The 27935-nt window shown below is 52.5% G+C and overlaps 1 protein-coding gene across 2 annotated transcripts in view; it reads right to left on the bottom strand.

Annotated features, from left to right (window-relative positions):
• The window catches only part of LOC137438777 (globoside alpha-1,3-N-acetylgalactosaminyltransferase 1-like), an 85051-nt gene that overhangs the window by 14680 nt on the left and 42436 nt on the right, over nucleotides 1-27935 (bottom strand). For both annotated transcript variants that reach the window (XM_078767233.1, XM_078767232.1), the window contains exons 5-6: nucleotides 7400-7432; nucleotides 1273-1305 (exon numbers count right to left, since the gene is read on the bottom strand). In XM_078767233.1, coding sequence (XP_078623359.1) covers nucleotides 1273-1305; nucleotides 7400-7432 — 66 coding nt within the window. The remainder of the gene's footprint in view (nucleotides 1-1272; nucleotides 1306-7399; nucleotides 7433-27935) is intronic.

The raw sequence follows: 27935 nt of genomic DNA, 5'->3' as shown, positions 1-27935 counted from the left end.
CACCTGAGCTCCTCACCACATACAAGGCTTTCATCCGCAGCTCAATGGAATACTGCTCTCCCCTCTGGGCTGGTGCTCCTGCCTCACACCTAGCTCGTCTTCACGCTGATGAAACCAACGCTTTCAGAATCATTGGAATCTCCCGCGATGAAGCTAACTCCGAGGGCCTTTCACTCACTCACCGCAGGCAGGTAGGTGGTCTTTCTGTCTTCTACCGACTCCTATCCGGCCTAGCTCCTCCAGCTCTATCTGTGCTCTGTACCCCAAATATTCCTACAGGTCGCACAAGATCTGCCAGCAACACTCTTATGGTGAAATTGCCAAAATCAAGACTCTCTGCTCATCTTCACTCCTTCACACCTCTTTTCTCCCGCCTCTGGAACAAACTCCCTCACTCTCTTCAATCCCACTCCTCCCTCCAGGTCTTTAAAACAGTTGTTCAGCACAATCTCTTATCTTCCCCCATTCAAAACCTTGATCTTTTCTACCCCCGTTAATTTCACCGCAGATCCACTTTTTGCCTTGAAGTCCTCGCAGTGTCCATGTGTTTTATACCTCTACCAATCCCCTCCCCACCCCCCATCCCGTGATATCTCAAAAAATATTTCGAGCAAGTTCAGACTAGATTTGTTGTGTCAGATCATATACAGTAGTGCATGCATGATGTTGCAGAATTTGTGATTCCAACTCATCCAACTACTCTTAAGTCCTCAGTCCTTGTATTTTTTATATATTTATTTATCCTGGGTTCCTGTATTATCCTGTATATATAATTTATCCTGTATATTTATTTATAGGATCCTGGGTTCGAATCTCGGTCGATCGCCGAATTAATGCCAGGGGGACTCAGCCTGTCATCCTTCCGAGGTCGGCTAATTGAGTACCAGTTCACTGGTAATTCCTTGTTTGTCGTTGAAGGCGGCAAAAAGGGTTGGCGTCAGGAAGGGCATCCGGCCGTAAAACATTGCTTCAAAAAGGGGACCAAAAAAACAACAACTACCACGGTCCCCGAAAAGGCCAATCCCCACTTTGCGAGGAAAAAATGGCCTCTAAACGGTGGGTTTTTTTTTTTTTTAATCCCGAAGCTTCCTTCATCGGTAACTACACTCCCTCCACCCTTCCTTCACAAAATCTTACTCTTTGCAATCTACTTCGTCACAATTAATCTTGTATATGAAAACCAGTAAGATGACCAGTCAAAGCATAACGAGCATTTCGTCAATTCGTTACAATTTCACTTGCAAAAGGATCGATCATAGAAGTTTCACTTACACAGGTTTCAGCGATTTGATCTCGTCACCAAATCTGAAACAGAAACAATGTTCTTTCATTACTTGGCTTCACAGGATGTTCGTCATGTATAAAGTTCTGTTGTCTCTTTTTTTGGATACAGACTGGAAGAGTTAGAAAAGCTAGAACAGTCTTCTTCAGCAGAAAGATGCATGCAAGTATGGAATGCCATGACATCATCCGGCATGGTGAGTACTTTTACAAGCATCTACTTCTGACTATGATGGACGGAATAAATAGAGTAGTTGGAAGTAAATTTAGACAAGTCAGGAGACGACGATGGTTCACGAGCGAGCGGAATTCAATGACAAAGGACGGACTATAACCGAAACAGGCCTGGACTGGGGGGTCGGGGGCCCAGGTCGCAGGTGTCGGCCCCCGACATGCGGTGTACATGCCTATTTACAAAGGGCCCCAATGCGCTGCGTGCGCAGGCCTTTAAGAGCCAGCTGGACGTAATTGTGTGTGGTGCTGGCCTGGAAATGTCAAAACGAAGGTTACTGACCTCGAAATGAGATAGAAAATAATGCATAATCAGTTATGAGGTTAGTTAGCTACACAATACCGAAAATTCGGTTCGATTCCAACAACTTTTAAAATTTGACATTTGTGACCTTCAAAGGTCAAATCTCGAACATTCTGAAATTTGTTGGAAAACTTGTATTTCATGATGTATGTGATAATATAAGATCATGTACGACATTTCAACCTATCAGGAAGCGAACAATGTAATAAAACCATCAAAAATCGACTTTTCTAAATTTGGTGACCTTGTGACCTTGACCTTGGGGCGAAAATGAAAAATCGAGCTCTGTGGGGCTAGACACATGACATTGGCCTAACCAAATACCGAAACCCCTGTCAGATTCCACCAACTCCCTCGGAGAAGATGTGGCTTCAACTCGATTACCCCCTGAAAAGACATCTTTTTCGGGCGTGGCTCCGCCCACAATGGGCGCAAATCGCCCACTCTAGGCAGGACACAACTAGATCATAATATCAACCTCCCACCCAAGTTTCATCAAGATCGGATGATATCATCGGGTAGTTATGCTGCGGACAGACAGACAGACACACAGACAGACACCCATGACGAATATAGTGGTCACTCTGTTTGATAACTCTTGAACCAATACAACATGGAATATTGAGGAGATGAATAATTATGCCAACTATGTTTTGTGACTAATCATGGAGCAGGAACAGCGGAGAGAGCAACGTGATAAACAGAGACAGACACAGCTCACTTATATCCACCACTCACCACTCACTATGGGGTGCTCTTCTGCAGAGACCAGTCGACATTACTCAAAGCTCGTAGACGTCTGTTTATTTTTCGTTTTTCTGTTTCTTTGAAACTGCACATTATGAGAGTCAGTTTGTTCAACATGAAACTTAAATCTCCCAGCATCCTTTGGGTTAGGGGTACACGGTATAAAACAAATTGACACAACTTGGAATTTCAGGAGAGAAGTTGGAGATTGAAAGAGGTGGATTTGGGGTGTTTTAACGGGGTTAGAAAAGATCAAGGTTTTGGGTGGGGGAAGATAAGAGATTGTGGTGAACAGCTGTTTTGAAGATCTGGAGGGAGGAGAGGATTGAAGAGATTGTGGGAGCTTGTACCAGAGGTGGGGAAAAAGAGGAATGAAAGAGTGAAGGTGAGCAGAGAGTCTTGATTTTGGCGGTTTCACCAGAAGATGGTTGCTGGTAGATCTTGTGCATCCTGCAGGAAAATTTGGCGGACAGAGCACAGACAGAGCATGGGGAGCTAGGCCGAGAGGAGTCGGTAGAAGACAGAAGACCACCAACCTGCCTGCGGTGAGAGAGTGAAAGGCCCTTAGAATCAGCTTCATCACGGGAGATTCCAATGATTCTGAATGCTTTGGTTTCAACAGTGTGAAGCTGAACTAGGTGTGAGGCAGGAGCACAGGCCCAGAGGGGAGAGCAGTATTCCATTGAGCTGTGGATGAAAGCTTTGTATGTGGTGAGGAGTTCAGGTGTGCTAAGGAAGGACTTCGCACGACGGAGGATGCCCAGACGGCAACTGGCTTTGGAGGCCAGATTGGAAATGTGGTTTTCCCAGGAAAGATCATGGCAGATAGTGAGACCCAAAATCTTTAGTGACAGAACTTCTTCAAAAGGATTGTTCAGAAAGTCTATGGGAGGGTCGTTCAGACGGTCTTTACAGAGAGACAAAGTGAGAGTGTGAGATTTGTCAGGATTGAAAGACATGTCCCACTTGTTTTACCAGTTTGTGATGTTGTCCAGGTCTGCAGAGAATGAGGAGGCTGCAGACTGTCGATCTGAGGGTTGAGATATGAGTGGCATAGAGTGGAGTCATCAGCAAAGAGATAGAGAGGATTTTCCAGAGAGTCAGAGAGATCATTGATGAAGACCAGAAAAAGCACAGGGCCCAGAACACTGCCTTGGGGAACTCCAGCCTGAAGAGGAAGGGGAGATGAGAGAATTCCATTCAAGACCACACTTTGATTGCGACCAGAGAGGAAGTCCGCAAGCCATGCGTGGAGGTTTCCATGGATACCATAGGAGGAGAGTTTGGTGAGCAGGGCGGGGTGCCAGACGGTATCGAAGGTCTGGCACCCCACCTTGCCCAAATTCACAATGACAAGAGGCAAATCAACACTGGATCCTACAGTGCTTTGCTGATGGTGTGGCAAGCATGCATGAGTCAAACAATGGGTAAGAAGGAAAGAAAACAGACCTCCTCTTCCATGCCTTACCCTTGGAAATGTTTGTTCCTTAACAAAATTGATGAAATCCAAGCACACGTTAGATATCTCAATGACTTTAGGAACTCCAGCCTTCTGTGTTTCATCGAAACATGGTTACATCCAGGCATGGTTACATCCCCCCAACAAAACTGTAGATATCAATGCATCCCACTTGATCGCTCGTCCAAAAATACAGATAAAAGCCGTGGGGGTGGAATGTTGGTGCAATAACTTCAAAGCAAGGGCAGAAATCTGCAATTCGAGCTTTGAATTACTTTGTGTGCCCTTCAGACCTTATTACTTGCCCAGATAATGTAACCAAGTGCACGTATTGTGTAAATTTCACCCGATGCTGATGCCAACAAGGTACCTGGTGTGATCTATGACACGGGCCATGAAGGATTCATCACTAGACTCACCAAAGTTCATACTGGGTGACTTCAACCACTACAAATTGAATGGGATCTTGCCCCACTATTTTCAATGTGTAGACGAGGCTACGCTGGGAAATAATGTCCTTGACCGCTGTTGCGGTTCAGTGAAGGACCTTTACAAACCCATAGTAAGACCAGGTATTGGTCGTTCTGACCATAGCATTGTTCATCTTCTGCCTAAGTACTTAAAAATGTAACCACAGAAAAAGGACATCAGGGTGTGGAGAAGTCCTCAATCGATAACTTGAGAACGTGTTTTGAAATCACTGATTAGGAAGTGCTTTTGAATAAAACAAAATATCGACGAGGCCATCAATATAATCAATAAATATGTGAATTTTTGTTTGGACCTTCATATCCTAGTACATAATGTAAAAATATATCTCAACGACAAGCCCTGGGTGTTGAAGGATTTAAAAGAGATCCTCTTTGTAAGGAACCAGGCTTTTCCAATGAAGGACAAAAAGAAACTTAAAATGCCAAAATTAAAACTATCGTTAACATTGAAAAACGCCAACGTAAACGACAAAAAAAGAATGGAAAACTGCTTCAGGACAAACAACCCACGAGAAGCCTGGCAGGGTCTCCAAAATATCACAGGTTTCTCCAAAAAGGAAAAACACGATTCTTTCCTTCATTTAAGAAACGCAATGTTGATAAATTGGTTTAATCAATTTTACAGCCGCTTTGACTCGAATGATTTTAATGATCTGGTCTCAGCACAGTGTTATGGTCTATAACTCTATATGAAACAGAAGGCCAGTGTTTAGTCATCCAAGTCAACTCAGTGTAAAAACTGTTTAATAATTTAAATCTTCGCAAAGCAGTCGATCCAGATCAGATATGCGGCCGGATCCTTAAAGTATGCTCCAAACAGCTGGCAGTGCCCTACTCTGTTCTCTTCCAGCAGTCAGTGGATTTACATTCAATCCCATGGAGCTGGATATCTGCTATTGTTGTCATGGCCCCCAAGCGAGCACGGCCCTCTCAATTCAATGACTTCTGGTCGATTGCATTAACCTCATTGGTGATGAAGTGTTTGTACCAGGGGCAAATTTGAAAAAGAATGTTCTTCAAGATTGATTTGTATTTTAATAGACATTTCTGGGTTACTTTCTGTCGAGGAAACCGATTCTGACCATATTTAAACGATTTGGTAGCTAATTTAATCCATAAATAGTTATTAAAATCTTCAATTTCGCTCCTTATTTATGCTCTAATTTGTTAATTTTTTTGTCGTTAAGAAAATCCGACCACTTTCTGTACTAATACATATCCCCTTTACACTGTGACATGATTTGTTTTAAAATCTCACGTGGAATTACAAAACCCTAACGCCAATAATAAATGAAGAGGTTCGGTTCTCACACGGAGGTTTATTGAGGTTACACCGTTTGGTTCGAGGTCCAGCTGCCAAGTGGCCATGAGCATGTGCAAAGTAGGTGGAAGGGAAGGAACAATCGCAAACACATCAGCAATGGTGTAACTGCCTCTTTTGTCTTCCTACAGGGTAATGAATAGACACTCACATGAACAACTAACAAAACCTGGAAGAGACACTATCGCAGTGTGAAAAGGACATTATTCCGAGGAAACATATGAAAGCCCCAGTGTCATACATAAATGGGGCAAGGAGACTGTGTTGTGGGAGGTACTACTGTTACGTGCTCCTCCCTAAACCCCGGTCACGGTGTACCTCCGAGCCCCGAAAGGAGTCACGGCAGAAAGATGTGCTATTATGTGTGCCAATGACCAATGGTGAAACCACACCAATCAGTTGTTACAAAAAACCAAGTATTGTATTAATATCACACAATAATAACAACTTGCACAAACACAATAAACCTCAATTGCACAACAAACACCATATAATCCTATGATGGTCCCACCAGTTTCTTAACTCAATAACTCACGGTACTCCACGTGAGCGAAATGTAACACCCCCTAAGTCACTGTCACGACACCAGGCCAAAGTCGATCCACGCTCCGGTGATCACAAGAAAAGGTCGTATTGAGACCTGAACACAGGACGGCCGACAGTCGATGCTGCCGAAGAGCTGCTTGGTGAGGTGTCGGGCCGACATCGGTCAGGCAAAAGTTCATCCAAAAGGCGACTGGGAATTCACACCTTCGGTTCCCCAGACAACGACACTGACATGAACGAGCAGCGGCTCCAAAGCGGAAAACCACAAATTCCCAAGCGAAATCCACGACATACACGAGAAAACCAGGCTAACGGCTGGCGCGAGGTGCAATGGCTGGTGCGAGGCGAAATGGCGGATGGGCCCGTAATGGAGGCGTACTGGCTATCCCGCGATGATTCACTTTCGGAACAAACCGCAAAACCCGTCATGCAGGTTTATCTGCCATAGCGATAACAACACTGTCAGAGGCACCCCTTTCCCGGGGAAACCAATATTCGCTCGTGACCAGCGTCTGCTCGACACCTCGAAGCTGATCGGCCTTTCTTTCCCGATCTCACTTGATCCGCCTCTTCTTCCACCTCTTCTGGTTTCTCCCGATCCATTTCGTTTTTCTTTTAAAACACGAATTTATACCTTTGAAGACAGTTATCTCCATTTCACACTCAAACTATAACAATAATAGTGTATGAAACTAAAAATGCTCCCAGTGGATGACAACCACAAAGACGGAAGTGACGAATCCGTAACACTACAGATACTTGTGACTGAGACCGAGTGGAATAAAACTGACGACATTAAAGTTGTCTTGGCCCTTCGCTAGATTCCATGAGCCACTCATAACTACCCTCCCTCCACCCTTCCTTCACAAAATCTTAATATTTGCGATCTACTTCGTCACACTTAATCTTGTAAACATAATATGAAAACCAGTAAGATGACCCGTCAAAGCATAACGAACATTTCGTCAATTTGTTACAATTTCACTTGCAAAATGATCGATCATAGAAGTTTCACTTACACAGGTTTCAGCGATTTGATCTCAACACCAAATCTGAAACAGAAACAATGTTCTTTCATTACTTTGCTTCACAGGATGTTCGTCATGTATAAAGTTCTGTTGTCTCTTTTTTTGGATACAGACTGGAAGAGATAGAAAAGCTAGAACAGTCTTCTTCAGCAGAAAGATGCATGCAAGTATGGAATGCCATGACATCATCCGGCATGGTGAGTACTTTTACAAGCATCTACTTTTGTCTATGATGAACGGAATAAATAGAGTAGTTGGAAGTAAATTTAGATACAACATGGAATATTGAGGAGATGAATAATTATGCCAACTATGTTTTGTGACTAATCATGGAGCAGGAAGAGCGGAGAGAGCAACGTGATAAACAGAGACAGACACAGCTCACTTATATCCACAACTCACCACTCACTATGGGGTGCTCTTCTGCAGAGACCAGTCGACATTACTCAAAGCTCGTAGACGTATGTTTATTTTTCGTTATGCTGTTTGTTTGAAATTGCACAAATCAGAGTCAGTTTGTTCAACATGATTCTTAAATCTCCCAGCATCATTTGTAATATGGTGTGCTGCAATGTTCGTGCTCCTACTGGTTTGCTGGAGTTTTGATCGTCTGAGTGACTCATCGCTGCCGATTACATACGATCTGCATTTTCTCCATCTGCTTGCTGATCCGGTAACATCTAAGCACATATACCTGCAGCCTTGCCCAAATTCACACCGACAAAACACGATTCTTTCCTTCATTTAAGAAACGCAATGTTGATAAATTGATTTAATCAATTTTACAGCCTCTTTGACTCGAATGATTTTAATGATTTGGTCTCAGCACAGTGTTATGGTCTATAACTCTATATGAAACAGAAGGCCAGTGTTTAGTCATCCAAGTCAACTCAGGGTAAAAACTGTTTAATAATTTAAATCTTCGCAAAGCAGTCGATCCAGATCAGATATGCGGCCGGATCCTTAAAGTATGCTCCAAACAGCTGGCAGTGCCCTACTCTGTTCTCTTCCAGCAGTCAGTGGATTTACATTCAATCCCATGGAGCTGGATATCTGCTATTGTTGTCATGGCCCCCAAGCGAGCACGGCCCTCTCAATTCAATGACTTCTGGTCGATTGCATTAACCTCATTGATAATGAAGTGCTCGTGGTGAATTATCACGAGATTTCTTCTCACTATATACAAGTAAAAATTTGAGAATTTGTGCTTATATAAAATGTTGGAAGCATTTCGTGTTAAAAGTGGTTAAACAAGTTTTTTAGGATAATTCGAGGGTGTTGAATTCAAAAATGCTGTTTAACCGGTTCAATTTTGGAGTCTTAACCTTCAAATTGTAAAAAACAAAATGCCCGCCATTTTCAGCATATTTTTTGCCATAACTTGCTTTTAAGCAACATAGAAGGCTCAAAATAGTGGCAATACCCATGTTTGTGATACTGAGGGTTCCAAATTTACTGTTACCTAAGTTGTAACTAGTTTGGTTTCGCCGCCATGTTGAATTCCAAGATGGCCGCCATATTGATCATCAAGATCATCAAGACTCTACAGTTACTTAGACGAGCATGATAAAGAGTTGAAGGAACAACTGCAGAGCACTTTGCAATCCAACGACTATGATTTTGCAGAGCTGCTGGATACATTCTCTACAGAGGACTTCCGTAATCACATGGATACCTTTAGTCACAAACTACAGGAAGACAATCCAAATTCTCAGTTCTGGTGGCAATATATGGACATGGTTGTAGTGAAATTATACCAAGGTGAACCCAGGGGTGCTCGCTACGGAAGGGGCCGTCTATAAGACCCGGGACAACCGGGGCATGCGGACACTTCAGCGGGACTCACTGTGACATTATCCAGTAGTTTGAATGGTATGTACGCCCCCAAATGCTGCGCTGCGCTAACCATTGTTAAATGGAAACTACCATTGCTGCTCATGAATGCTCTGATTTAATACCTGTTCCATGTATGTATTTTCACAGGATGTATTACCGATCTAAAATGATATTAAACCTACCCAGAGGTCAAGTCGTGTCTGAGCTTGATTTTCACGACACTTAATATCATTTTATTTCGCCGAATGGCTGACCACCGGATGATCGTGGTGCCGATTCTCGGAGCCGACCCACACGCTGAAGGATCTGCATCGGCGTTTGCTCATTGGCTCTACACGCTGCAGAATTACTTTGCGGCTCACGGGCCCGAGCCAACCGCTGCGATGAAGCTGTCCGTGTTACACAGTCCAAGGTCCATCACACTGTTTTCAAGACCATTTCTCGATTTGGGACGTACGCTACGGCCCTAGCCGAGCTGAAGCGCCTCTACATAACGACACGGAGCGCTGTGCACGGCCGGCATCAACTCTCGCAGCGGAGACTGCCAACCGTCTGAATCGATCGATCGCTTCGCGCAGGGGTCTTGCGGCTCCGTCTCTTGGAGGTCGCGGAGCTGACATTTACAGAAGCACTACGGCTGGCACACGTATACACAGATGCCCGAGAAAAATTGACCGCATATCATCGCCCACGAGTCATGGCAGGGTCCTCGCGACACACGCGACCTGTGAGGGCTACCGCCGAGGACCCGACCACCACGACGGCCGAGGCTCTGGGAGCTCCGGAAGCGGATTCCGCTTCCGGCCTCACTGCAGCCGCCGCTGCCCGGCCACGGCCTGCCCGGTATGCAAAACGTTACTTGTGTGGACATCGGCAGCATCCTCGCTCTGAATGCCCGGCCCGAGAGGCGACGGGTCGCCTGTGCTCCATGGCCGGCCCGAGAGGCGACGTGTCACCTGTGCTCCACTAAGGGCCCTTTTGCAAAGGTCTGCAGAAAGGCCGCTCGGGGCACGCATTCCGCTGATCGTGATTCCGTGACGAGCGGAGATCAGCGGAACATAGAGCTACTCGGTGGAACCATCTCCTCCGCGTGAAACGCGCACTGCTCGTCGGAATCACGCCGTGTCTCTCTCTCACGACCGGCTCCACTCCGACCACTCGCTACTCTGTGGCCCATCTCCTCCGCGTGAATCGCGCACTGCTCGTCGGAATCACGCCGTGTCTCTCTCTCTCTCTCGACCGGCTCCACTCCGACCACTCGCTACTCTGTGGCCCATCTCCTCCGCGCGAATCATGCACTGCTCGTCGGAAGCACGCCGTGCCTCTCACGACCGGCTCACTCCGACCACCCGATACTCGGTGGAACCACCTCCTCCACGCGAATCGTCGTGCACTGCACCCATCGCGTGCTAATACTCTGGGAGGCCCACGAACCCATCCTGATTCCGATCACCTCCAACACGTGGCACCCATCGCGTGGCACCGCACCGTCGCTGGATGGAATCACTACAATGCACGACGCGCCAGTTGCGCGCGCCGCATCTTCGCTGGATGGACCCCTTTGCATGCGGTTCCTCTCGCGGGCACTCTGTGAGGCCGGCGATTCTGATCGCGGCCGTCGCAATCCCACCCGCATGTGGCTACTCCCCGAGGCCGGCGAACTCCGCTGCCCGGAATCGCCTCCATGGAGGCTCGCTTGGCACCATGCGACGACTCGTCGCAGCACGGATGCGTTTCTAAGGACGTCGAGCGGGACCTTCATAGCCTTTCACGGCACTCGGGCTTATGCTTATACCATGTGTATCCTATAAGATGATCGTTCTTCTTCGTCCTGGGTTTTACTGTTGTTCCCGATCCTCAAACGGATCCCCAAATTAATTTAATATGATAACGTTGGATTGCATTACGTGGTGTTGGTGTAGAGCAGGCTTGACGGACCAAATGGCCTCCTCTTCATCCTTCATGCTCTGACCCGAAACGAGACGCTACTTCAGGTCGTGTAGTCTATCGCTGCCAAGCATGCTCGCCACCTCGACTCGGCGGGCTCACCTGCACTGGATCAACAGGCCGAGCTCAACTTTCGGTTCCCCTCGTACGCGGTGCGCCCTAGATATTACTTTCGCCCGTCGGCCAGGTTCGTATTCCGTATACCGATCTCGAGCACGCTCGAACGCGAGACTTTAGTTTTGGAGTGCTACTTTACTCCGTCTGGGGATGCCGCTCAGCTAGAACTCGCCGTCACACCCGCCCGCACGCACGCGCCCGAACTAATTGATGACGTCATCGACTATATCACGCGTTGGCTTTACAGCGTCATTAACGTAATCGCGTGCTACCCGCGTACTCATCGGGGGGGGGGGATACGTTTACATTTCCCTGTACCTTGGTAGACTACGTACCAAATGTCAGGGTCGCGCGTCAGCGTCGTTTAGGGAGTACACGGTGACCTCGTGCAATGGTGACGTTGAGCGTCGCGCCCGACTCCCTTGTCACCTGCGCATGTAACGGGGCACCGTACCACCTGCTCGCCCTCGACCTTGGGCTCGTTGTTTACTCTGGGCTCGTTGTTTATCGGACAGAGCTCTTGGCTCGTACATTTCGAGCCTGCGAGACGCCTCGTCTGATTCCATTTTCCCTCTGCCCGGACTGCCTGTGACTCAGCCTGACCCAGACTGTGAAGGTCGTCTGTCTTCGGTATGCAGCGCACTGCTGCACCCCCGGTGGCGGCTCAGTGATGTTATGGGCCGGCATCCATTATGGAGGGAAGGATCGGTGACCTCGTGCATTAGCACGCGATCTTACGGTTTGTGGATATGTCCAAGGGATATGACCATGATGCTAATTTGCATGTGTGGATATGTCCAAGGGATATGACCATGATGCTCATTTGCTTGTCGCGCTGTCGCGCTGGTATTACTTAACTATGCGCGAGGATACGTGCAAATACTCCCTACGCACGTGCAACTCCCTTCGCACGATGGATATATTTCTGGGGTACACCGTGACCCATGGCTCTGTCGCTCCGGGTAAGGGAGCGTCTGCGATCTTTGCTCGGCATGGCCCCTCCCTGAGATCGGGCCACCTCGCCCCTTGGGAGCGTCTGCGATCTTTGCTCGGCATGGCCCCTCCCTGTGATCGGGCCACCTCGCCCCTTGAGAGCGTCTGCGGCCTTTGCTCGACATGGCCCCTCCCTGAGATCGGGCCACCTCGCCCCTTGGGAGCGTCTGCGATCTTTGCTCGGCATGGCCCCTCCCTGTGATCGGGCCACCTCGCCCCTTGAGAGCGTCTGCGGCCTTTGCTCGACATGGCCCCTCCCTGTGATCGAGCCACCTCGCCCCTTGTGGGGGGGCCCGGGTGGTTAATTGATGCTCGCCCGGGTGCCGTCCGGTATATCGCCTCCCACCTCGCCCCTTGTGGGGCCCTGGATGGGCACTTTGTGTCCATGGATGGTCGGTCCGAGCCATTCCATGATGGTCGATCCATCCGCGGTCCGGCTGGCTCCATGCCATGCAATGATGGCATTGTATGGATGGATCGGTCGGACATCTGGGGATGGCCTATCCATCCGGGTCATCTAGCATGACAATCATCTCGACATCTAGACTATCCATCCATCCGGGACGACGCTGGGACAAACATGGTTTGTCCAGCCGGGAGTCTCTCTCGGTCTGCCGATCTTCTCCGATCCTCCGCGCGCGCTGTACAGCTGGACAGGATGCCATATGCATCCCGGGGGTTCTGCACGCTTCGCTGTCGCTTCGGTCGTTTTGGGCGTCGTCGTAAACAGCCATGCCGGTCGTCCAGACAGCCTTCAGAGGCCGCTCATGTCTCGTGCGATCGCTGCCAACGGTAGATTCGCGTGCCGGAACGAGTGTTTGTAATGCGTATGGACCCTTGGGAGCCAAGGCAGGTACAGACTTACTGTAGTGCTTACTGTAATGGACTTACTGTAGTGCCCTCCTGTCATGTACTCTTACTTACTGTAAAGGGGGCTTACTGCTTTACACATCTTCCACGTTTACACATCTTCCACATTGACACATCTTCCTGACATGTTGCCTTGCGACGAATGGACAGTCGCTCTTCGTCAAGGCGCACCTTATGCAATGAGTTGCGTAACGCTAAGGTACACCTTATCCATCTAGCTGCTGTGCCGACTGCCCCACAGTAAGACTCCTGCTACCCACGGGCTCATCGTCTTCTCCCTGGGATGACCACTGCTTGCTCGGTTCGATATCTTCTTGACTGGGATTTCCTCCTCAATACTTCTATATCTGGGGATTGATGCTATCCAGGCTTACAGGTTGAAATGCAGTAACCCTGCCATCGACATGGATTGACGTGACCCATTCGTTTATTGCTGATGCTTGGGCAACCTGCCGAGCGGCAGTATAGTTCTAACGGCGGGGAGAATGTAGTGAAATTATACCAAGGTGAACCCAGGGGTGCTCGCTACGGAAGGGGCCGTCTATAAGACCCGGGACAACCGGGGCGTGCGGACACTTCAGCGGGACTCACTGTGACATTATCCAGTAGTTTGAATGGTATGTACGCCCCCAAATGCTGCGCTGCGCTAACCATTGTTAAATGGAAACTACCATTGCTGCTCATGAATGCTCTGATTTAATACCTGTTCCATGTATGTATTTTCACAGGATGTATTACCGATCTAAAATGATATGAAACCTACCCAGAGGTCAAGTCGTGTCTGAGCTTGATTTTCACGACAATGGTCAGCATTGATTTGCTTTTCATCAGAGCACAGCGTGATGGTGTCTGGGACCTCCACATGTATGCCTTCAGGAGGATGCTACCTTTCTTCTTTAGGTATGACTGTTGTGTAAAACCAATTAGGCCCACACAACTTTAGTCCAACGGGTTGGTTTAATTGCATTTAGATCATAACATCATCCTGTAAAGTAGAAAATACAATAAGTATACGATGTGACATCACATGGGTCCATTCATATCATTCAATGCAAGCAAGCTGGATATTCTATGCAGATGTACCGTTAGCGAGTCTACTAGATGTAACGTGTCACAGGAGAAGTCTCGGAGCACCGTTCGCAGCAGCGGGTCTTATAGTCACGCCCCTAGCGGTGTCAACGAGCAGCGAGCATCACCCCGGGTTCAGTACGAATACGATTTCATTACATTCTCCCCCCGTCAGAATTATACGGCAGTGCGGCTAGAAGCGAGTGAGCGTCAGCACGAACAGGGTGGAACATCAGTCGACCCAACCGTATCGGGCCGGGCGGCGAATTTCTCTGCCAGCACGCGTCCGAAATTCCCCGGGTACGGCATCACGTATCCCTGTGTCCCCGGCGTCGGAGGTGCCAACAGGGTCGGGTGACGAAGGGGGTAACTCCAAGTCGTCGGGCCCAGGTAGTCTCGGCGAGGGGAGGGTCGGTAGACTTTCGGCAATGGGAGCGTCGGGAGAGGCCATAGTCTCATAGATGGGTTCGATCGGTTCGTCCGATTCCCTACTTAGGTCGGCGACCCCGCAAGGGGCAAGGTGACGGACGGAGACAGTAGCCTCACGGCCATCAGTCGTCATCACACGAGCATGCTCAGGATTAGCCTGGAGAATCTGCACTTTGTCCACTAGGGGGTCGTACTTGCTCGCGCGAACCGCCCGTTTAAGGTAGGCCGGCCCGGGCCCAGCGAGCCAACTGGGCAAAGACCGTATACACCCCGAGCTCCTGGGGAGGTGGAAAAGTCGCTCGTGGGGAGTTTGGTTGGTTGCCGTACTTAGGAGAGCCCTGATCGAGTTCAACACCGCAGGTAGCGACCAAGCCCATTTATCGAGGCCCCGGCCGAGGGTCCGGAGGTTGAGCATGATGGCCCTCCAGATAATCCCGTTGAAGCATTCGATCTGCCCATTAGCCTGGGGTCTGTACGGCGTGGTGTAACTAGAAGCAATGTTATTTTGGAGCAGATAGCCGCGCACCTCCTGAGACAAGAAGACCGCACCCCGGTCGGTATGGACATAGGCCGGGTAACCGAACATTGAGAACAAGTTCTGTAAGCATCGCATCACCTTGGCAGCAGTCATGTCCGCGCACGTATAAGCAAAGGGGAATCGCGAGTACTCATCAACGATAGTGAGCAGATAGCGAGAGCCGCTCGACACCGGCAATGGGCCCTTGAAATCCATCGCCAAGCGTTCCCACGGGCGTGTAGCCTTCACCAGAGTCCCCATGGGAGGGTTATAGAAACGCGGTTTGATTTCCGCGCAGATAGCGCAGTCGCGACAGATACGGCGGATATCGTCAATCGAGTATGGGAGATTCCCACTCCGCACAAAATGAGCGAAACGCGTTACGCCGGGATGTCCCGCAGTGGCATGCAGCACCCGTAGGCCCTCCAAAGAGGTGATACCGGCACATGTAGCCAGTCGAGATAAGGCATCGGCGGCCTGGTTATCCTTCCCTGGGCGATATTTGATGGTGTAACAGAAGTCGGCAAGTTCGATACGCCAGCGAGTGATTTTCTCGTTCTTAATGCGCTGGGCGTGTAAGGTGTCGTACATGAACGCAACGCTTTGCTGGTCCGTGATGATTTGGAAGCTCCGCCCGAGTAAGTACGGGCGCCATCGCCGAATAGACTCGACGATCGCATACGCTTCCTTTTCAATGGACGAGTGTCTCCGCTCAGCGGTGGTAAGAGTCCGTGAAAAGAAAGCCACGGGACGCCCCCCTTGTGAGAGGGTCGCCGCGATGGCCTGATCCGAGGCGTCACTTTCGAGGACGAACGAGCCGCTCTCGTCGATTGTCGCCACGGCGGCTCGGGCGATGTCGGCCTTAAGGCCTTCAAAGGCCGCCAATGCGGCCGGACTCAGGGGGAAGGTGTCGCAGGCCACGAGGGGGCGAAGTTTCGCAGATAAACTTTGCACCCATTTGGAGTAATGGGCGAACAGCCCAAGGACGCGCTTCAGGGACGCCCGATCACAGGGAGGGGCCATGTCGAGCAAAGGTCGCAGACGCTCCTTATCCGGAGCGACAGAGCCATGGGTCACGGTGTACCCCAGAAGATCTATCGTGCGTAGGGAGTATTGGCACTTATCCTCGTTCATAGTTAAGTGATACCGCTGCGCGACCTCAAGGAAGCGCTTCAGATTAGCATCATGGTGCCCTTGGTCATATCCACAAACCGTAAGATTATCGAGGTAGACGAAAACATCGGTTAAGTGCTCCCGCGCAACGAGGTCATCCATGGCCCTCTGGAAACAAGTGACCCCGTTCGTTACCCCAAAAGGCAATCGCGTAAATTGGTACAACCGCTGCCCCGACTCAAATGCGGTATAGATACGATCCGCCCTAGAGATAGGGATCTGGTGGTACGCACTACGGAGATCGAGAGTGCTATAGACCGAATACTGGGACACCTGTTGCACTAGCGCGTCCATCCCCGGAAGGGGGTAGGCATCCAGCTGTGTAAAGCGGTTAATCGTTTGGGAATAGTCGATTACCATGCGTCTGCGATGGGCCTCGCTGTGCACCACCAAGACCTGGGCGCGCCACGGCGACCTACTAGGTTCTATGATGCCGTCTTTCAAGAGCTGAGCCGTTTCGTCCGCAATGAATTGCATGTCTGCGCGAGAGTAGCGCCGTGATTTCACCGCGACAGGGGTGCAGTCGGAGGTTAGATTGGGGAACAGCGAAAGCGGCTGGACGTCCATTTGCGCTAGGGCGCACACCGCAAGCGCGTCGTCCGCCCCCACAACAAGCGTGTCAGGCCCACCAAACTCCATTACCAGACGTCCATGCAGCTTAAGAAAATCGTGTCCTAACAGAATATCAGCACATAATGCGGGTAAAACCATAAGGTGTACATCAGGGAAAACCCATCCCTTTAGCACGAGTTTCAATCAGCATTCCCCCTTCGTGCTGAGTCGAAGCCCCTGGGAAGCCATGAAGATCCGTCTCGTAGACCTCCAGATCCGCCATCCATGCCTGAGCACAAGCCGCTGGTCGATAAAACTATCCGTAGATCCTGTATCCACCAAGGCCCGAACACAATGGCCTTCGACCATGAGGGGAATAAGGGCTTGAGCCAGGCCAGACGAGGCTGCTGGGAGCGGGACTGAGCCCCCCGAATGGGTCGGACCAGCCTCGCGGGTGGATCCTACGCCAGCAGCAGTTTTGCGGTCATGGCCGGAGTCTGCGTTGACCATGGGGAATCCATTAACGCCATCAGAGGGCTTTCCCAAGCATTCTGGTGTTTCGCGATTCAAATTCTGACAATTCTGACGGGAAAAGGCCTCCGTAGTATTTGCAATCGCCTTTTGACACTTTTGGCAGAAAAAGGCCTCCGTAGTATTCGAAATCGCCTTTTGACACTTTTGGCAGCAGAGGCAGAAAAAGGCCTCCGTAGTATTCGAAATCGCCTTTTGACACTTTTGGCAGCAAAAGGCCTCCGTAGTATTAGAAATCGCCTTTGTCGGGGCGTGGGCTGCCGTTAACTCATGGACGACTCGAGGAGAATGTTCCGCTGGGGCTTGGCGAGGCTTCAAAGCCCCTTGCGTGGCCCGGAGTTTGGTCAAGGACACGTCCTTTGTGCCCAATGGAGGATGAGACGGTGGTGGCTGTCCGGTGACGCCCGCCAAGGACGTCTGAGCGCCCAGGGGCCCGCAGAGAGGGGCCCTCCCCTTCGAAGTCGGGTAAGGCGCCGGGTGTCGGGCTCGGCTCGCGGGCTCCGCAATGAGCCCATTCAAGGTCGCCGTGACCGCGCGAGTCAATGAGCCGCGAGCCGCGTGCCGTTTTCCTGCACACTTTCGCGTAATGTCCCTTTTGCGAGCACAAATGGCATATAGCGTCTCGTGCCGGACACACGACCCGGGCATGACGTGGCCCCCCACAGAAAAAGCATGCGGCCCCGCGTAAGGCCTTGGGTCTGGTCGTAACGGCAGCCGTCAGGGCTGGGTCTTCCTCCGGAGCATCCCGGAGTTCAGCGAGCGGATCCGCGTCCTCGGCGGTAGCACTCTCTGGCCGGGCGTGTAGTGTGGTGCCCGCCAAGAGGCGCGTGCGATCATAGGTGTTCGATTGCATCCGCGCTTCGGTGTATACTGTCCCTTGCTCGAGCGCCGTAGCGAAGGTCAGGTCGGTCTTCTCTAAGAGTTTGAGCCTTAGTTCCTGGGAGGAGACCCCTGCAATGAAGGCATCTAAAAGACGATCATCCTGAGCCTGCGCGGGAGTCCGTGGCTCCCTGACGCTGTCCAGCAAGAGCTGCCGGAGCTCCTGGGCGTAGTGGTCCATCGCCTCGTTGGGTTGCTGACGTCGCGTTTGCAGCAAATATCGTGCATACACCGGGCTTTTTTCCTTTATGTACAGCCGTTTGAGCTCCGCGATGGAGAGGTCATACGTCGCGCATTGAGCGATAGAGTTGTACACCCGGTAGTCGATTTTTGCATGGAGAGTTGCTAGCTTCGCGGCAGCCGTCGGCGCGGTCTCAGGCTCATCAAAAAGATTCTCCAATGTTCTGAGCCAGTGCTTCAGCTGCAAGCCACCATCCGGGGCTTGCGGGTCGGCGCTGAATACGGACACCGTCAGCGTCTTGTTGCCAGCCATGTCGGTAGATCTTAAATGCAATTAAGTGTTGTGTAAAACCAATTAGGTCCACACAACTTTAGTCCAACGGGTTGGTTTAATTGCATTTAGATCATAACATCATCCTGTAAAGTAGAAAATACAATAAGTATACGATGTGACATCACATGGGTCCATTCATATCATTCAATGCAAGCAAGCTGGATATTCTATGCAGACGTACCGTTAGCGAGTCTACTAGATGTAACGTGTCACAGGAGAAGTCTCGGAGCACCGTTCGCAGCAGCGGGTCTTATAGTCATGCCCCTAGCGGTGTCAACGAGCAGCGAGCATCACCCCGGGTTCAGTACGAATACGATTTCACTACAATGACCACACTCATTATGCTAGATGGGGAACCATTTACCTGGCAGAAATGAACTGCCTTCCACCAGAAGTCCTTCAGGAATTCCAGGCAGGAAATTTTGTTGTAAAGGAGTCCAGCCGGAAATTCAATCAAGTATCACCTGATCATAGCCAAGAATGGCTGAATGGCACTGGAAAGAAGAGCGGTGGCATTGTGGGCATCACAAGAAGTATCTCTGCATTAGGCAGATGGGCACTATCATATAACTTGAGAACTTGCATATCGAGTAAAACTAGACAAATGCTGATGATCGAAGGGGAGGAAAGTGAGTATGTGTACAACGAGCTTACACCTTCCAGGAAAGGGCGTGACAACCTTGATGAGGAGAAAGTCGTCTCAGCTTTCCGACGATTCGATGTATTCAGCGAGGGAATGTCATCTTCTGTACTGCAGAATATTGCTACCAAGGATTTGGCATCGGAGAGCATTCAACATTCTTTGCTTAATGCAGAAAAACTTGGACAGGTGCAGCTGGATGAGTTTGTTGATCAGCGCCTTCTTCAGCCTCCTGATGGCACATGCCATATCAATTTCAATGCCGCTTTACATAGGAACAAAGCACAGACTTTCTCGTCTCTGTATGCTGTAGACTGCAAAGAAAGCAAAGGCAAAGAAACGACCATCAAGGCAGATAGAAACATTCTACAGCGACTTGTGACAGCTTCCAAAGCAGGGCGTGTGATAAACCTGGACCTGATTCTGCAGTATGAGCTTATGCCTGTGCCAATTTCACTTGCTGCCATGAATGGGAGTCTACATACAGGCAGTAGCGGTAAATCTCGACTGGCAAATGGGTTGATTCAAGATGTCTCAACCCCAGAACAAGTTGTAGCGGTTACCGCTGGATGCACACAATCGCCTTGCACCGGCCAGAACACGGCCAGACGCGCCTCTCCCGGGCATGCCCGGACTCACTGTTCCCGGGCACGCCCGAACCTCCCGGGCACGCCCGGTCTCGTCTTTCCCGGGCATGCCCGCTCTCGCCTTTCCAGGGCTCACCCAGAGCGTCCGGGCATGCCCGCTATCGCCTTTCCAGGGCTCGCCCAGAGCGTCCGGGCATGCCCGCTATCGCCTTTCCAGGGCTCGCCCAGAGCATCCGGGCATGCCCGCTATCACCTTTCCAGGGCTCGCCCAGAGCGTCCGGGCATGCCCGCTATCGCCTTTCCAGTGCTCGTCCAGAGCGCCCGGGCACGCCCAGCCTCGACTTGCCAGGCCGCAGCCAAACACGCCCGGGCAGGTCCAGACTCGCCTTTCCAAGGCTCGCCCTTGATACCCGGGCATGCCCAGTATAGCTTTTGCCGGGCAAACTTCCCGACATAAATGTGTATATATATTGCTGCCCGATAAACGGGCTTTTCAGAGTACCCGAGTGTGATACATTTATTAAACCTACTCGGACGAATTTCCATCTTTGGTCGCGTCAATTCTTTCAACTCGCGTTGGAGCCCAGCTCCTTCATTGGTGACCTACCGACATGGATACGGCAGTGACGCTTAAACTGCCTACCTTCTGGGAGGCTCACGCGGCTGTTTGGTTCGCTCAGGCGGACTCTCAGTTCGCCCTGCGAGGCATCACCGCGGACGACACCCGCTTCCATCATGTTGAGGCGGCGCTCGGTTCCGCCACCGCGGCCCGCGCCTTGAGCCTCCTCCAGCACCCGCCGGCTGCTGACAAATACGACGCGCTGAAGACACTCCTCCTCGACGCTTTCGCCCTCTCACCGGCAGCATGCGCACGGCGCCTGCTTGACCTGCCCGAGCTCGGCAACACGCGCCCGTCCGAGCGCATGGACTATATGCTCTCGTTGCTCGGTGAGCACTCTCCGGATTTTCTGTTCCGCGAGCTGTTCCTTCGCCAGCTGCCTCACCCGGTACGCCTCGCCCTGGCTGGCACGTTGATCACGGATTCCCGCTCCCTCGCCAGGGAAGCCGATAAGATCTCCTCGGCGGGCCAGCACATCGGCGCGGTTACCTGGAGCCCGCCGCCGTCCGAGGCGACGCCCATGACGCCCGAGCGCCCTGCGCGGTTGGAGGCCGAACTGCCGGTGCAACTGGCGGCCACCATGCCGCACCGCCCACTTCCGACATGACGGCCGGGGCCTCCACCTGACCGGGCATGGTGTTATTACCACGCCAGGTTCGGACACAAGGCTCGGACGTGCCGGCCCCCGTGCACTTTTGGCAGGTCGGGAAACGGCCGGGCCGGCGTTCATTCTCAGCCATGAGCGCCGGCCACTCGGGCAACTTGCTGTTTATTCGGGACAAAGCGTCTGGGCGGCGTTTCCTGTGCGACACAGGCGCCCAACTGAGCGTCATACCCGCCTCTGAGCAGGACAGGCTGGACGCAGTTTGCGGCCCCTCTTTGGTCGCTGCTAATGGCTCGGCCATACGCACTTTCGGCCCACGCGTCGTCACCCTCTGCTTCGGCAGCCAGCGCTTTCAATGGACTTTTGTTACCGCCAGCGTCCCCGTGGCTTTGCTGGGCGCCGACTTCCTCTGCGCGCACGGGCTGCTGGTCGACGTCAAACGACGTCGCCTTGTCCACGCCGAGACCTTCAGCTCCCTGGCGTGCACAATGAGCAGCTCCGCGCCGACCGAACTGGCGTGCGCCCTCCCGGCAACGAACGAGTTCACTCGCCTGCTCGTGGAATTCCCGTCCCTCACGTGGCCGACGTTTTCGGCCGTCGCATTGCGGCACGAGATCGAGCACCACATACCCACTACGGGCCCGCCAGGCTACGCCAGGGCCCGCCGCCTCGACCCAGCCAAGCTCGCCGTGGCGAAGGCCGAATTCGATGCGTTGGAGCACCTCGGCATCGTGCGGCGCTCCGATAGCGCGTGGGCCTCGCCACTGCACATCGTGCCAAAGCCGGGGGGTGGATGGCGCCCGTGTGGCGACTACCGCCGTCTCAATGACGCTACCACCCCCGACAGGTACCCGATCCCGCATATTCAGGACTTTTCCGCCCGTTTGGCGGGACGGGTCATCTTTTCGAAAATTGACCTGATACGGGGCTACCACCAGGTACCTGTCCGGGCGGCCGACGTCCCGAAGATGGCCGTCATCACGCCGTTCGGCCTGTTCGAATTTTTGCGGATGCCGTTTGGCCTCAAGAACGCGGCCCAGGCGTTCCAGCGCTTGATGGACGGTGTGCTGCGCGACCTGCCGTTTCTTTTCGTCTATCTGGACGACATCCTCGTCGCCAGCACGTCCCGCGCCGAGCACCTCCTCCACCTCCGAACACTGTTCGGTCGCCTCAGCGAGCACGGCTTAATTGTCAACCCGGTCAAATGCCACTTCGGCGCGACGACCGTTGACTTTTTGGGCCACCGCATCACCAAGACCGGGGCCGTGCCGCTGCCGACAAAGGTCGAGGCCATCACCACGTTCCCGCGTCCCCGTTCCATCAAGGCCCTCCAAGAGTTCCTCGGCATGGTGAATTTTTATCACCGATTCGTGCCCCGCGCTGCTCAGCTCATGCGGCCCCTTTACGAGGCCCTCCGAGGCAAGCCGGCCAAGCATGACATTGTTTGGTCCGCGGCCATGGACGCGGCCTTCGCCAGCACCAAACGGGCCCTCGCCGACGCAACGCTGCTGGCTCACCCGGTGCTCAACGCGCCTATCGCCCTCACTACGGACGCCTCCAACTACGCGGTGGGCGCCGTCCATGAGCAATGGGTGGACGGGGTTTGGCAGCCACTCGCTTTTTTCAGCCGGCAACTCCGGCCGAACGAGTTAAACTACAGCATGTTCGACCGCGAGCTGCTCGGGCTATTCCTGGCCGTTCGCCATTTCCGACACCTCCTGGAGGGCCGCCCGTTCACGGCTTTCGTCGACCACAAGCCGTTGGTCTACGCAATGGCTAAGGTCACGGAGCTGTGGTCGGCCCGCCAGCAGCGCCACCTCTCCGCCGTGTCGGAGTTCACCACGGACATCCAGCACGTCGCCGGCAAAGACAACACCGTGGCCGACTGCCTTTCGCGAGCCAGCGCGAACGCGGTCCACCTCGGCGTGGACTTCGCGCTCATGGCGGCCGACCAGACCACCGACGCCTCGGTGCAGGCACTCCGCGCGGCGGACACGGGCCTCCGCCTGGCCGACATCCCCTTCGCGGGCACCGTCCTGCTCTGCGACGTCTCCCAGGGCCAGCCTCGCCCCATCGTGCCCGTTTCCTGGCAGCGCCGCATCTTCGCCTCCATCCACGGCCTTTCTCACCCGGGCCGGAAAGCTTCTCAGAAGCTGGTGTCGGCGCATTTCGTCTGGCACGGCCTTCGACGAAACATCCGCGACTGGGCCAACGCCTGCACGGCCTGCCAGCGAGCCAAGGTCCACCGCCACACCCAGGCCCCGCTGGCACCTTTCGCCATGCCTGAACGGCGTTTCAACCATGTCCACGTGGACCTGGTGGGTCCCCTGCCCCCCTCGCGGGGGTTCACCCACCTGCTCACCATGGTGGACAGGACCACCAGGTGGCCGGAGGCCGTGCCCCTCACCTCCACCACCACCGCCGACGTGGCGCAAGCGTTCATCGCCACCTGGGTCGCGTGCTTCGGCGCACCAGCGGACATCTCGTCCGACCGTGGCCCACAGTTCACGTCTGAGCTTTGGGGCGCGGTCGCCCATTCGTTGGGGGTCACGCTGCACCGCACCACGGCCTACCACCCCCAAGCCAATGGGTTGTGCGAGCGGTTTCACCGCTCCATGAAGGCCGCACTCATGGCCGGCCTTCAGGACGACGGTTGGGCCGACCGGCTGCCGTGGGTCCTTTTGGGCCTTCGCACGGCCCCCAAGGAAGACCTCCAGGCGTCCGCCGCCGAGCTCGTCTACGGCCAGCCACTCCGCGTCCCGGGCGAATTCGTGCCCGACGCTACCAGTCCCTGGTCCGCCGCTCGCCAGCGCTCGGACCTCCAGGAGGCCGCCCGACGATTTGCCCCCGTGCCGACGTCCCGCCACGGTGGCCCCCAGTCCTACGTCCCCCCGGCGCTTCGCACAGCGGAGTACGTCTTTGTGCGTCATGACGCGCACCGGGGGCCACTCCGGCCGCCGTACGATGGGCCCTTCCGGGTCCTGCGACGGGGCGACAAGTCTTTCATCGTCGACTTCGGCGGCCGGCCGGACCGGATTTCTGTGGACCGCCTCAAACCGGCGCACATGGACGTCGACCGACCACCACGGTTGGCCCTTCCTCCGTGGCGAGGCCGCCCCCCATCCACAGTTCCCCCCGCTCGACCACCCACCACCACGTCGGACCCCTCCCCACGACCCTCCAGGGGTCGCTTCGGCCGGGTCATCCGGACCCCCCTTAAATTGACCCTGCCGGTGCAGGTCGATTCTGGAGGGGCGTGTGTAGCGGTTACCGCTGGATGCACACAATCGCCTTGCACCGGCCAGAACACGGCCAGACGCGCCTCTCCCGGGCATGCCCGGACTCACTGTTCCCGGGCACGCCCGAACCTCCCGGGCACGCCCGGTCTCGTCTTTCCCGGGCATGCCCGCTCTCGCCTTTCCAGGGCTCGCCCAGAGCATCCGGGCATGCCCGCTATCGCCTTTCCAGGGCTCGCCCAGAGCGTCCGGGCATGCCCGCTATCGCCTTTCCAGGGCTCGCCCAGAGCGTCCGGGCATGCCCGCTATCGCCTTTCCAGTGCTCGTCCAGAGCGCCCGGGCACGCCCAGCCTCGACTTGCCAGGCCGCAGCCAAACACGCCCGGGCAGGTCCAGACTCGCCTTTCCAAGGCTCGCCCTTGATACCCGGGCATGCCCGGTAGAGCTTTTGCCGGGCAAACTTCCCGACATAAATGTGTATATATATTGCTGCCCGATAAACGGGCTTTTCAGAGTACCCGAGTGTGATACATTTATTAAACCTACTCGGACGAATTTCCATCTTTGGTCGCGTCAATTCTTTCAACTCGCGTTGGAGCCCAGCTCCTTCATTTCGGGACAAAGCGTCTGGGCGGCGTTTCCTGTGTGACACCGGCGCCCAACTGAGCGTCATACCCGCCTCCGAGCAGGACAGGCGGGACGCCGTTTGCGGCCCCTCTTTGGTCGCTGCTAATGGCTCGGCCATACGCACTTTCGGCCCAGGCGTCGTCACCCTCTGCTTCGGCAGCCAGCGTTTTCAATGGACTTTTGTTACTGCCAGCGTCCCCGTGGCTTTGCTGGGCGCCGACTTCCTCTGCGCGCACGGGCTGCTGGTCGACGTCAAACGACATCGCCTTGTCCACGCCGAGACCTTCAGCTCCCTGGCGTGCACAATGAGCAGCTTCGCGCCGACCGAACTGGCGTGCGCCCTACCGGCAGCGAACGCGTTCGCTCGCCTGCTCGCGGAATTCCCGGCCCTCACGCGGCCGACGTTTTCGGCTGTCGCGGTGCAGCACGGGATCGAGCACCACATACCCACTACGGGCCCGCCGGTCTATGCCAGGGCCCGCCGCCTCGACCCGGCCAAGCTCGCCGTGGCGAAGGCCGAGTTCGACGCGTTGGAGCACCTCGGCATCGTGCGGCGCTCCGATAGCACGTGGGCCTCGCCACTGCACATCGTGCCAAAGCCGGGGGGTGGATGGCGCCCGTGTGGCGACTACCGCCGTCTCAACGACGCTACTACCGTGGGTCCACAGGCTTATGCCTGTGCCAATTTCACTTGCAGCCATGAATGGGAGTCTACATACAGGCAGTAGCGGTAAATCTCGACTGGCAAATGGGTTGATTCAAGATGTCTCAACCCCAGAACAAGTGACATTAACTGGAAGTACTTGCTTAGTAATTGATGGTCAAGCACTGGTGATGGCTCTTGGAAAGCCCAGCGGAATAACCACATTTGGTGAATATGCAGATGCGTTTGTGAATTCAGTGTTTGCCATGGGGAAAAAAATTTGAGAGAGTTGACGTAACTTTCGACCGATACCAGCAGGATTCCATCAAGACTGGAACCAGAATGAAACGTACCCGGGCCTCTCGACCAATACGTCGGGTAATAGAAAACCAAAACGTTCCTCTACCAGACAAATGGACCAACTTTCTCTCACTTGGAGAGAATAAGGCAAATCTAGCAGAGTTTCTTTCTCAGCAGCTCATGACAAATGCGGTGTCTATTGCACCCACAACACTTGTAGTGGCTGGAGGATTTGCACAGATCACAGACGTGAAATCTTCAGATCCAGAGATGGACACATCATCCCTACAGGCCAATCATGAGGAGGCGGACACACGACTTGTTCTTCATTGCGTCGACACAAATGCTGAAACAGTGGTGGTTTTAGTGCGTGACACTGACGTGCTGGTCTTGTTAGCTGCTCATTTTGATAAGATGCCATGCACTCAGCTGTGGATGAAGGCAGGAACTCTTAAGAAGCCAAAATACATTCCCATCCACAAACTCCACCAGAAACTGCCACCTTGCCAAGTGGAAGCGTTGCTGCCATTCCATGCAATTACTGGTTGTGACAGTGTGTCACAGCTTGCTGGCCACGGCAAAAAGACAGCCTGGAAGGTGTTTCAAACACACAGCCAATTGTTGACAGATCTAGGCACAGAAGATATCACTGAAGAAGTAATCAACGATGCAGAAAAGTTCATATGCCGTCTTTACAAGGTACCCGATGATGTGGACAGATGCGACAAGGCACGTGTAATACTCTTCTCTAAGGGTTGTCCACAGGAGACTCTGCTACCAACATCAGATGCAGTGAGACTACACATAAGGCGCGCACATTACCAGGCTTTTATTTGGAAGCGCGCAACCATCGCTACTCTAGTACTCCCCCAAGTAACAGACATGGGATGGACATACATCGATGGGAACTTGGTGCCGAAGTTGATGACGCTATCTCCAATTCCTAAGGCGTGTCGCGAGATAGTAACATGCGGATGTACCAAAGGATGTATAAATGGCCGTTGCAGCTGCAGAAAAGCTGGGCTAACATGCACAGGAGGATGTGCATGTGCATACAACAGACAACTAGAATGCAGAAACAGAACAGACTAAGATAGACAGGTAAACATTTGAGAATGCCAATATTGAGCTATACGGTATTTATAAAGTATAATTACTAAAAGGCAGCCATTTTGGAACTTTACCCCTTTTTAAAATGCACTTTAGAAATGATTTAATATCATTTTTTTTGTTCCAAAGAAATTAAAAGCGCATTTGACCAGTGAAAGTGATGTACATAAAAAAATACACCCCAGAAATTACCAAAAATATGGCGGCCATCTTGGAATTCAACATGGCGGCGAAACCAAACCAGTTACAACTTAGGTAACAGTAAATTTGGAATCCTCTATCACAAACATGGGTATTGCCACTATTTTGAGCCTTCTATGTTGCTTAAAATTCAAGTTATGGCAAAAAATATGCTGAAAATGGCGGGCATTTTGTTTTTTACAATTTGAAGGTTAAGACTCCAAAATTGAACCGGTTAAACAGCATTTTTGAATTCAGCACCCTCGAATTATCCTAAAAAACTTGTTTAATCACTTTTAACACAAAATGCCTACACTATTCGAAAATTCTCAAATTTTTACTCGTCTACTAGTGAATCACAAAGACACAATTCAATTTGCCTATCAACCAGGAAAATCTGTGAAAGACCTAGTCCTGAATCCATTTGCCTGAAGAATGCAGTGCAACAACACCTTGCTATCTGCATTCAACAAAACAGGTTATTCGATAAACTGCAAAAACCTGAACGTTAATCCATCTCTCCTGCTATGGATCAGCGACTTCCTACAGGATCGGA

The sequence above is a fragment of the Myxine glutinosa genome, chromosome 13 (genome assembly GCF_964187855.1).
Source record: "Myxine glutinosa chromosome 13, kmMyxGlut1.1, whole genome shotgun sequence".
Taxonomy (NCBI): Eukaryota; Metazoa; Chordata; class Myxini; order Myxiniformes; family Myxinidae; genus Myxine; species Myxine glutinosa.
The sequence above is the reverse complement of the archived record's forward strand: the minus strand, read 5'-3'. Positions and strand labels throughout refer to the sequence as shown.